Source organism: Cryptomeria japonica, chromosome 3 (assembly GCF_030272615.1).
Source record: "Cryptomeria japonica chromosome 3, Sugi_1.0, whole genome shotgun sequence".
NCBI lineage: Eukaryota > Viridiplantae > Streptophyta > Pinopsida > Cupressales > Cupressaceae > Cryptomeria > Cryptomeria japonica.
Window position 1 is genome coordinate 433,974,262 of NC_081407.1, and position 12,572 is coordinate 433,986,833.

A 12,572-nucleotide genomic window follows, 5' to 3' on the forward strand; every position below is an offset into this window, starting at 1 on the left:
AGCTAAATGCTAAATAAAGCTTAAAAGCTAATTAACTAAAAAGCTAAATGACCATTAAACAAGGAACTAAATATAGGTGACTAAAATATAATTAAATATTCTAATAATTGCTTCCCAATTCCATTATTCATAAACTTGTGATTGTGATTGAATATTGCTTGATATTTACTTGTAGCAATAGTACTACAATAATTACTGATTGAGATATGTGGCCTTGTATTCAAATATCTGCATTCAACTCAACATAACCTATGCGTTGTTGATCTAGTTCTTTTGTTAAACTCTCAACTTTTAATCTTTACTTTTAGCTAGAGAGTGTACACATTTGTTAGATATTGTAGGTTTAATCTGTTGACGTGTGTTTTGTGACACTCTCAAACACAGAATAAAATACTAAGTATTCTATACTCTTGAAGAAGGAAGCCTCAAATACTAAAGATATGATCAAATAAGGTTAATTTAAGGTTCTTATTGTCAGGTCTTCTTGTTGCAATGGATAGGCTCAGTGAAATGATGTGATTTGTTGTTCTCACAAAGGGACTTACGCTTTTCACTTCTACAAAGCAATTGGTACTTGAACATTCGATATAGTAATTTAGGTGATGCTTTCTTCCTAAACTAACTTAAACTTGTACCAAACAAAGATCAAAAGGATAAGGGTTAGAGACTCTAATCTAAGATCAATGAACAATGATGATAATGGATAGTGCTTAGATAGACAAATTCCTTAAATCAAGCTTTGCTTTGCCATGAGGAAACAACTTCACAAAATTGATGCAATCTCCAAAGGTAGTGAAATATTTTCATATTGTAAAACATTCATCCAAATACCGAATACTGGCACAATCCAAATGAACATCCACAATTGAACTATTGCTAAATAAGGTTCAAACTAACTATACACGGCAATTTGCAATCAACAAATTACAAATGGTATGAACCGAAATTTTATTGAATAACTTTACATTTCACCATTAAAATCAATCAATTATAAGTAAAACTTGAGAAGTAGAAAACATGCAAAATGCTGAAACAACACACAAAGGTCCACCATATCTTCAATGAAAATTATGTATTTATTCCAGCATAGTCTTGGCAACAATTTCTAATCTCCTCCTACTACTTCTAACCACTTCCTAAAGAACTATTAACCTTTACAAATGAAAAGGCCAAGCCTTTTATAGACTTCCCATTACAAATTAAGGGCCTAAAATTGATTCTAAATCAATGGCCAAGATAATTCAATGAAAACCTAAGTGGAGTTGGTTATAACTACCACCTCATATAGTTAATGCTATCCAATGAGAAAATTACATGTCCTCGAATATATATCCTTTTGAGGAAAAGGACAAATGAGAAAATGAGTTGTAACATCATATTAAATGTCCAATGAGAAAATTACATTTAATGCCATCCACTGAGAAAATTACGTCCTTGAATATATATCCTTTTGAGGAAAAGGACAAATGAGAAAATGAGTTGTAACATCATATTAAAATGTAATTCAATGTGTCCATTTCCTTCTTTGTAGGAGTCAGGTTCGATGAATCTGGACATGTTGACCTTGAATTATCATTGGTGGAGATGAGTAGATGCCACCTCAGCTTATATGTTTTGCAAAGTTTCTTCTTCCTCCATCTTTGTTTCAACTCCACTTCTATATCATCATAAAGAAGTTGCTTCATCTCCGGCAATATCTCTTGGTACTCAACATCATCCTCTTTGTCATAGTTGTATCCTCCATGTTGTAATGATCTTCTTTGTCAACTTCTTTGAATATCTTGATGTTGTCTTCCATCAATCTTGTTAAGTCCTTTATCTTAGAGCATTTCGCTCCCTTGCATTTCTTAGACCTTGACATCTTCATGTGTTGAGATATCTTCATCTTACTCCATCGTTCACCATCATCCCATTCATCATTCCTTGCATCAATCCTGAAAAAGATCATAATTGTGAATGAAACCCTAGGTTAGTAAAATGCAAGAAGATTATGATAATCAAATGAAAGTTCAACTTTGCATTCCTAATTTGTTTTGAAGAACCTTAAAAGAATTTTCATGATGATCAATCTTCTATGGAAAGTTGTGAAACAATATCAATAACAACATAAATAATTTATAAAAATTGCTTCATAAACCCTTCCATAGTCTGGAAATCAAACTTCTAAACCTGGATTTCTTATGGAATTGCTGTCTCAGATCTGGAAAATGCTCAAAATAATGAAGAAATTGCTCAGATCTGTATATTAACAACTGGTCATTTCCTTTCAGAAATGACCTCCTTTAATTACTTCTGATCTGATCCTCGATGAAATTCGTCCTACCTTGCCTTGCTTCTCCTTCAATACTTTGTTTTGAAATTGGTTTTCCTTGCATTGTATTTGCTCCTTCATTTCATTATTATGGGTAACTGATTATGGACATCTATATTTATTGTTTACAGTTTATGTCCTTCCATAGTTGATACTTGGAGCCTTTGGTCATTTTTGTTATAATTCTAATATAATATGTATGCATATTGACAATGAGTATTTGAATTTTGTTAATTTGTTTGTCGATTCTCAAGTGAAATCTCAATTCAAGTCTAATGCTCTGTATTAATTTTCTAGAATGTCTTTGATGAATGCTTTATCAATGTTATGATAGGCATATTTGAAATTTCTCTATATTTTTAAAAGTTTCCCTATTTTTTTAACAGCCGTCCCCTTAAAAATGGCTCAAAAGCACCCCCGTACCGGAAACACGTCCCGCCATCCCTGTCCTGGAAACTTGGTGGAACATAGATCCCAAGTTCTCACTTGATTCTATTTATTGTTATTTTGAGCAAGGACTTTTGTTTGACCAAAAATATGCTGTGTTGACTAGAATTCTTTCTGATTTGACTTAACACTGCTGTTTTCACCAGAAGTTTAAGTTGGCTAATTTGACTTGCTATTTACTGTTGTTTATGCCCTTTGATATTCTTTAACAAACAAAACTAGCAATTGGGATGCTGATAACCGGATTTCAATAGGAAATATCTCTGAAATGGAGCTTGTGGGTAGGCAATCCTCCTCAATTGCTCTGAGAATAGTTAGACATTTCCCCCTTATTTGCTTAAAAAAAAACGCAAGAGAAAAAAACAGAAAAAAAATATCTTGCTTGGACAGATTAGATATTATTATAAGGGTAGCTGCAATCCATCAGCAATCCTTATAGTCATGATCGTGTAAAATAATCTCACAATGAAACGGGCTTATATTGCTCGGACATCCGAGCAATATTATTTAGGAAACCATCCAATTTTTGTCCTTATCAACTTGCACTAAAAAAAGAGATTCTTTCTCTGTACAGATCCACTCAGAAAGTCAAGGCTAGAGAAACAATCTGCTTTTACCACAGAATTTGTTTTCCTGATATTTTAGTTTTAGAAATTATCTATGATGGCTTTAATACTGATTTGTAGTAAATTCTATTTGGTCTTGGTGTCAACTTTGAAGAATTATTATGACCAATTGAAGAGATTTTTTATAATATGATGCATATTTTATGAGAATACGAAGGGAGTGATTTTGAAATAACATGTTATTGTTTAAAAATTTCAATGGTTAGCATTATGACATAATGCTTTTTAACTGTTTTATCAGTTGCATAGAAAAATCTTATATCATAGGAAAAGGGGGTTTTATAAGTAGTAATCCACTTTGAAAATGAAATTTTCCAGGTAACACTTTTTCATTTTGAAGATAAACTTCGTCCTGGAGCTGCAGATGTTGTATCTACTTTAAAAAAAAAGGCTGGCATCAATTTAATGATGCTGACTGGAGATCATGAATCAAGTGCATGGCGTGTTGCTAAGGTTGTTGGTATCGATGAAGTCCATTTTGGTTTAAAGCCTGAAGATAAACTCTATAAAGCGAGAATTCTCTCGCAGGATGCTGGTGAGTAAGAATTTTGAGTAAAAGCTCCTAATTTTGTATTGACTTAAGTAATGGCAGAGAAATTTGTTCATTTCTTTATATGCATTCATTTAGTTTGTGTTGGAAAGGGTCATCATGGTTAACCATTCGTGACTTCTTTGTGTTTCTGTCCACTTCTCATTTATTTTAATTTGTTATCATGACCTTTTAATGTTCAAGTTTCACAAATCATATCTATGCTTCATATTAATTCTATTCAAGCAGACAGTTTTATAGAATCTCATCAGGCTCTTGGTTCAGTTGTGTTAATTTTATCTTCTCTTTGGGCATTTTGGGAGGTTTTTGAGGGCATGGGTTACGTTCTTCATGAATGTCAGACAAGTCACATCACTGACCAAACTCCATGCATCCAATGCCACATCTGCAAAATCTCCACTAATTCTGCACCAATTTTTTGCACGATTTACCCTTCCAACAATTGTTGCTTCACACTGTTGGTATGGCTTAGTGTATAATGCAATGCATGTGCACTTTGGTATATCTTGTTTAAAGAGTTTTCAGATTTCATTGGACATTGCAAGGAGATGACATCTTATAAATGATTACAGAACATTCAAGTATCAACTAGGATTTTTATCATAAGAAATTTAATACAGATATCTTCTGGAAGATATAGAAATGAGTTGATATTTCTGACTTTATTTAGCAAAGATATTCATGCAAACATCTGAAACAATACATGGATATTTAGATTTATTAACAGCAACAATTCCAAGGAAATTCAATCAGCTTGATGCACAACCCTCAGTATTTGAAAACCAGCGACACAAGGAATATCTGGAATATGCATAGAATCCTGCTCTTGTTCAGACCTGAAGCAAGGTCGGCCCTCAGAATTTTCCAGCACCTTCACACGCCCTTGGGAAAACACCCTACAGCCAGCAAAGTATGTTGCACCTGAAATGATGAAGGGGGCAGCTCAGAAGAATCTTTCCTAATTCGAGACTTGCTTGGACTCACTCTCCACATTAAGCAGGGGTAGATGTTGGTGACCAGCTTGCTATGAAGAATACCACGATTCCACCTCTTTTGCAGCAGAGATCATGTTGCTCAGAAATTGTTTTGAAGCTCCAAAGAAACTAATTCTTCATTAAAATGAATACAATAATATAGAGTCCTGTCCAAGGAAGCCTCATGTCCCAAAGAATGTAGTAGTTTGAACCCACACAGGAGAATAAATGCCATGATCAAGCTTGAAGACCACATTGCCAATAGGGACACTTGTCTATGGTTTTCATGCCAATACCCAAGGGTCCATGCTCAGCAATAAAGATGTGTCACACAAACAGCAGCCGATAGTCTCAAAGACTCACACCATGACAATAAAATAACCAGTGCCAAGGAAGAAATGGGTCACGCCAGGGAAAGACTGTAATGAAATAAATAAATAATTAATTAATTATTATGTTGTATATTATTTAAGGCACCTAATAATTAATTAATAATTTTTTTTTTTTGATAGGTAATAGGCCGTAGCCGCAATATTTTGAATTATTATTATTATTATTATTATTATGTTTGATTATATTTGACCCAAGACCTTCCCCATTCTATGGAAGGCCAAGAGTCACAGCTTAGAATTCCACTTTAGATGTCCCTATTGGGAATTGAACTTGGGTCTCCACAGTGAGAACCCAGTGTTTTAACCAGTTAAGCTCAACCCCTTGGACAATAATTAATTAATAATTATTGAAAGTTAAAGTGATTTTTGATGGAAAATAAATCAAAATGTTAATCACCTTATGACTCAACTGTTAAATAAAATGGTTGCCATTAAATTATTATAAAAAAGGTGGCATTAAAGAAGATTGGGAATTATTTTATTGGGAGAGCTTGTTACAAGTTCAAACTCCGAGGATGGAAACCCTTGGAATTTTGGGAAGTGGACGAAAACCCATTCCTAGTTGGAGGTGCCAGTCAGGCATTTCACAGTGTGCTTACAGGTCGGATTTGTTGGAAGAAAGTTGTTTGATTATAGATGTGATGATTTTAGGAAATGCTTTGCATTTTGAGACAAAACACATACATAAACAATAGGCTATAAAATACCCTAAACATTTTGCATTTTAGGATTGCACACAGGGATGCTGAAAATACCAAGAAAAGTGCATTGGCAAATTTATATCTACAACAATGGAAACAAAAAGAAAATATTGTATGCATGTTATTGAAGCTAATGAATGAAAAGAGTAATTGTTTCCTAACTCAATAAAAAATTGCAGATTACATGTTAGTGCATATTACTCCCATGTCACTAGACTGCCACGAAAGGATGCATGCCACAACCATGAGAATAAGGTGGACGGATTCAAATATGGGATGAAAATTTGACAAAGTATAAGGGCTTCATAATCCAACTGCTTGTATGATTAATTGAAAGGAGAAGACAGCCTACTGTATATGTTTCTGTTATTTTTGTGAAACATTTATGATTCGCCTATTTTCTACAATGTTTGTGCTAAGTTCTGAAGAATAGGCATGGTATACTTGGAAGGCTTTGAAGGCTGATTTCAAATTGTTGTTGTGAAGGTTTTGGAACTGGAAGTATAATATTTTTAAAGCCGTGTAAGGTTCTAGTTGAAATTATGTATTTCAATTCTTTATTTTTTGGCTATGGACTTGAGACTGCCACTATGTAAAATTTTTATTCATTACAGCAAAGAGGATGAATTTGTCTGGTATAAAATTTGTAATAAAAGAATTTTTCTATGGAGGACTTAATATTCTGTAGTAACTAAGCATACATTTTATAATACCACATAGTATTAAACTAAAGATACAACTCACCTTCTGAAGATGTAAGGAATGAGAATAACAGATTATGCCAGTATTTCTTTAGTTGATGTCATCCTCAACTTTGTGAAAATTTTATGTTACTTTTACAACATTCTAAGTGTTGAACTTTTTATTTTGAACAGCTAAAGGTTTAATAATGGTGGGTGATGGTATAAATGATGCACCGGCATTGGCTGCTGCAACCGTGGGAATTGTTCTTGCACAACGTGCCAGTGCCACTGCAGTTGCTGTAGCAGATGTTCTTCTCCTACAGGACAATATTGGTGGTGTGCCTTTTGTTATTGCAAAAGCACGGCAAACAACTTCCTTGGTAATAAAATCTTTACAAGTCTATCAATGCAGAACTATAGCTCTTGAAGATTTCAAAATATTGTTTACTTAATTAGATATTACTTCCATGTTTCAGGTGAAGCAGAGTGTGCTACTCGCATTATCATGTATCTTTGTTTCAGCGCTTCCAACAGTGATGGGTTTCTTACCTCTTTGGTTGACGGTATAGTAAATGTGGATGCTCTATCTGTATGTGAATTTATATGTGTGGGTACATACATTTCAAATGTCAAATCTTCTCTTGTTATATGTTTAGGCGGTGATTGTCACTATAGTTTACACAACAGGTTAAAATAAACACTACTCCCATATTGTTTTGGCCTGATGCAAATGGTTTTGGCTTTTACATTTGTTTTCAAACTATGATATATGAAATTTGAATGCAAATCAAACCATGCTGCACCCAAGAACAGCAGGGAGGACATTTTACAAGCTGGCTAACAGACATCTGTCTAATTAACCTACAACTTTCAATAAAAAGTGCAACGGAAATGTTAATAGGAGAAAAAGGACCATCACATGTTCAATGTAAGAAAGAGACAGCGACAACAGAACTTCATTTCTCCTTGAACATATATAATAAATATGATTACAATGCTGGAAACGAGAGAAATTCTTTCTATCCCTGTGGTCCTAATACAGAGATGAACTGCATGCCATGAGATTGTGAATATGTGATTGCCAATAACCATCTTAACAATTTTGGTGGCAGAAGGCTTTAGAAGGTATAAACTAATTTTCCAAAGAATCGAATTCTTTACAGTTATAGGCTTCAAGATAAAATTACAATCAATTCAATCTTCCAATGTTCCAATGTTCTATCCTTGGTGCTATCATGAATTTGAAAATGAGACTCGTGACATGGCTCAAATCAAGTCTAGTGGCTTTAAGGTATATTAAGCTCCCCACTAGTTGTTTGTAGGCTAATTCATTAACTGATTAAGAGTCAATGTTTGGCTAAAAGATTCAGCCCTTTCTTGATAGGTGTAAATGAGATTTAACAATCTGTTCTAAATTTGTCAATCAAACTCCTGGCATATTTGATTTATGAGACAAAAATGCTACTCTACCTGTTTGCCAAATTTCAACACCTAGGCATTATCGTAGGAGGTCTAGTTTAGTCATGTCAAAAATTGTATTCATATTACATTTGATCAGTGCAATAACATGTCGTATGAACTGTAATAATGATTTCATTTACATATATGACTAATAGAATGAGATCATTGCCTATGCTTTTGACACTTGTTGGAATCTAAAGGACTCTATTGGAATCCTAGTTCATCCAAATTCTTGTCAATTTTGATGTACCATGCCTTGGTTGCCTGTTTTAGGGCATATAGAGTTTTCTTCAATCAAAACACAAGATGGTCCTTCCTTGAAACCTAAAAAACCTATGTTTGATATATATATAGATTTTTTCCTCCAAATCTCTATTGAGGAAGACACATTTCATGTCCATTTGATGTTAGTGCAATCAATTTGAGTTGCCATGGCTAGGACTAATTGAATGGCTCCTCATAGTCGATGCCCTCTCTCTATGAGAACACTTTTGTGACCAACCATACCTTGTACTTGTCTAGTGTGTCATTTGCCTTGTACTCAAACTTGTACTCCTATTTGCAAGCAATGGGTTTCTTCCCTAGTGGAAAATGTGTGAAATTCTATCTAATTTTCATTAGATTCTCTCATTCAATTGCTATGGCCTTTTCTTGTTCATTTTTTTTCTTATTACAATCTCAAGGAATACCCTACCAGGGTCTGCAAATCTCAAAGAAGAGGGTTTTCCTTAATCCTATGTATTTGACCAAAAACAATCCTTTTCTCATGGCGTGTCCTCCATAACTAAGATACCATGTTCCATTGTCTCACTTTAGGTAATAGTAATAGAGGAAAGGGTAGAGCCATCATCGCTACCAATGACTAGTTCTTTGAATAAATCTTCATTGAGATCATGGAATATCTAATAGATTGTATCCATATTGCAATAGTTAATTAAGTTTTTTGTCAGCCCTTAAATAAAATTCTCGACAACCTCTTTGCTTTTAACAAGCCTAGAACTTTTCCTCTTCCCTATCCTTCTCCCTACCTCAAATTGTACCAAGCACCATAATCCATAAAATTTGTCATTGATAGAGTAAGCAAATAGCTAAATAATCCTTTCAAAACTTTCCAATAGAAAAACAGTAGTGAGAGGAAAAGCAGTGCCAAATTCACAATTTGGTTCCTTTCCCAAGTGAGACCATAATTTTTCTAGGACATGCTAGACAAGGATTAACAAGAAGGCAAACAAGGGCAAACCACTTCCCACTGAACTAAGATATCAAAAGATCTCACATTACAACTTTCAGGATCTTTCACAAGTCCCAACCAATTTTTCCTTAAATTGAGTATTTGAGTAAAAACAAAGCTACTCCTAATCCAGAAGGAGGTCAAATCAAAGAAAAGTTAAAATTCTTTGTCTACACAAAGAAATAGAGCCCTTCACACAAGAGAAAAGCCACATCTAGATAATTGAAAAGTTTACTAGAATCAATTTAGTGTGTTCCAACCTGATCTAGTATGCAAGGGTTGTTGAAGTAGAATTCCATTGCTAATTCACCGTATCACTATAAAGAGAGTGGTAAGTGGAATATAAAAGACACGAGAGGATTTATAGCTTCCCCATGCAATCACACATGATAGCATACAAATACTGTACGAACAATGGGGTGGGCAAATGCTTGAATGAACTTCAAAATAATCTGATTTCCTCCTAAAGCAGGTAAAATCCTGATCATGAAGACAAAATTTAAGGTCAGTTTTTAGCTAAGAGGGGCTCATTTAGAATGGATTCTTGTATCATTACTTTGGTCTTCTTAGAAGAAAACATCTCAATGCCAAGGATTGCTAAGTAATATGCAACTTGGTTCCCCTCACTTAGTATCTTTGATTGAAATGTGCAACCCAATTCTCCTCCCTTTGGATGTGCATATATTCTTTGATTGAGATGTCATGGATGAGATAGTCCTGTACATTGTTGTTTTTCAATGGCGATTATGTCTCTTGAGAGCAACATCTAAAATATGTGAGCTGCTTTCCTCTACCAAATTGCGTTAACCTTTATTCTTAGCAATTTGACATACAAGTTGTGGGCCTTATAATATACTACCATGAAATCTCAACCTCCTCCAGCCTAACTTGTATTTCCCTTAGAAGCATAATCAAAACTTAATTTGATGAAGATTCTTCTAGGTGCTTTTGAAATTGGCTTAATATTCTTCTTTTTCTTTCCACCACCCCTTAACAAGTAATTTTATATATGTTTTTCCTGAGAGAGGACAATAATTTGATTCTTCTATTTGTATACATGTATGTATTGAAGTGAGTGTAGTTTTGCATGTAAATGGCTAGCCATGTTTCATTCTCAAATCTCTTGTACAAACAAATATAGTAACTTTGAGGAGCAAGAACTTTGGAAGTATCAGATAGAGAGAGAAAAGTAGTAGAAAGAATGCATCTCTTATAGTGTTGTAAGGAGATGCATCTTCAATCCTTTGATATGTGTCTTGGGGATTAGGATGTGTTTCTGGTATTGGAAATGGATATAGAGATGTCCCAAAATGCAAGAAATGTCTCGCTTGTGTTTTCTTCTGCTCCCTCATGAAAGCCCCGAATTGTGGGTCTCAGCCCCTAAAATGCACAAAAATTGAAAAACAAAAAAGAACTCTAAAAGCATCATGTGATATTATTTTTGTCATTGTTTGCACTATGATTTTACATTTCTGTTAGGTGAATTGATTTTCACCACAATCTAAATTGTTGGATTTTGCTGTACGGCCAGGGAGCAGTTGCAAACAAGAGATGGGTTAAAAGAAAAACCCAATTTTGTAATAAATATAGTGGGTTGACATGTGAAATTTCAAGCTGCAGCATAGAAAAACAGTGAACATTTGAAGAGATTTTAGAGGTGTGAGTAGAGGTGGAGCAAGGTTGTTTCACTTTCAAACAATGTTTTCTATTCTTAGACAGTCCATTTTCTATAGTTTCTTTCTTTTCTTGAATGCATTCCGCCTGTTCCTTTTCATTGTGTATTTTCAATGGAACTTCTTCCTTGTCACTACATTCCTCCCACCCTTGTTGGACAAATCTCTTGCATCCTTACCTACAAAATGCCATTTAAGCTGTCATTAGTTTTTTTCAAAATTTTCTTCTCATGAAACTTGATGTATATTCAAAGTTTCAATGTATCTATATACTTGTAGTGATAGGGTTAGAGGAACTCCTTTTGTTTCTTCTAATGTACCTCCATCTAATGTTGATGATGATGCTTTTTATTAAGAGTGATATGATGATGAATTTTGATTTTATTTTTTATATTGTACAACGAAATTTCATAATATTCAAGCTTGACAAATTGACATCAAAATAAATTGCATATATGTAGTGGACGTTACAATTGTCTTCTTCTTCTTCTATATATATATGTTATGTAGAGGTGCCCAAAGCATGCCCAACCCCAATTTTTTGGTCATATCAGCATAACTAAATCCATGTACCCATATTGGTAGCTTAATAGTTAATAATGAACAATGCAATTTATTATGACATTCAAGTTTGACTAATTGACATTGAAGTAGTATTTTATATATGTATGTATGTATGAAGGTGCCCAAAACATGTCCAACACCAATTTTCCTTGTCATATCAGCATAATAATATCCATGTACACCCATATTGGTAGCTTAGATGTGGAAATATTGCATAAACAAGATAGATGAAATTATCAGAGTTCCACACAGTTTCCTAACAAGGGGACACATGGACAAGTTTCGGGGATAGTCGTACCAAGGGCCTAAATTTGGGGATGATGATTGAGTGGTGGTGTGTGGGGAGGGGGGGGAGGGGGGGTGTGTGTGTTGCTAATATACAAATTGAGGTGAATTGAAATCTTCACGGCGAAATCTGCAATATTATATCTCTTTGATTGCCCCATGAAAGGCAAACTAGTTTTCACAAAGTTAAAGGTTGCAATCAGTATGTAAGCGTGTGCCATATAATAAGTGACCCAGTGATGTCCCCAACGAAGGTGGCAGTGTTGTGGGGGAACATTTCCCCCAAGTCCTCTTGTCCCAAAAATGTCCTCATCCTAGGGATGTGAGGTTTTTTGGGGGGGACACTTCCTTGTGGAACACTAGAAATTACCATTGTTGTAGGATTGATGTTTGGAATCCAAGTTCTTAAAAATAAATGTGGCAAAATAACTCCACCAGTTGCACTTGTAACAAAAGAATAACCATAATGAAGAAACGATATCTAATTGATACATTACTCTTTTATGGAAGCACTCTTGCTTAGATTCTAGAAGAAGTACACTCTATTCATGGCCTTGAGTGGATTGTAGAGGATGGGAAAAAATGCCACCTAGATCCTGTTGATGTGTTTTTTATGCGCATGCAAACACAAAATAAAATACCCAAAAGTATTGTATCTTCTCTTGAACAAAGCT

General features: G+C 34.4%; 1 protein-coding gene across 1 annotated transcript in view; it reads left to right on the forward strand.

The window, feature by feature from the left end:
* LOC131068487 (probable cadmium/zinc-transporting ATPase HMA1, chloroplastic) overlaps positions 1-12,572 on the forward strand; it is a 158,063-nt gene that overhangs the window by 110,034 nt on the left and 35,457 nt on the right. Inside the window, exons 10-12 of the mRNA XM_058003671.2 lie at positions 3,703-3,919; positions 6,877-7,064; positions 7,161-7,247. Coding sequence (XP_057859654.2) covers positions 3,703-3,919; positions 6,877-7,064; positions 7,161-7,247 — 492 coding nt within the window. The remainder of the gene's footprint in view (positions 1-3,702; positions 3,920-6,876; positions 7,065-7,160; positions 7,248-12,572) is intronic.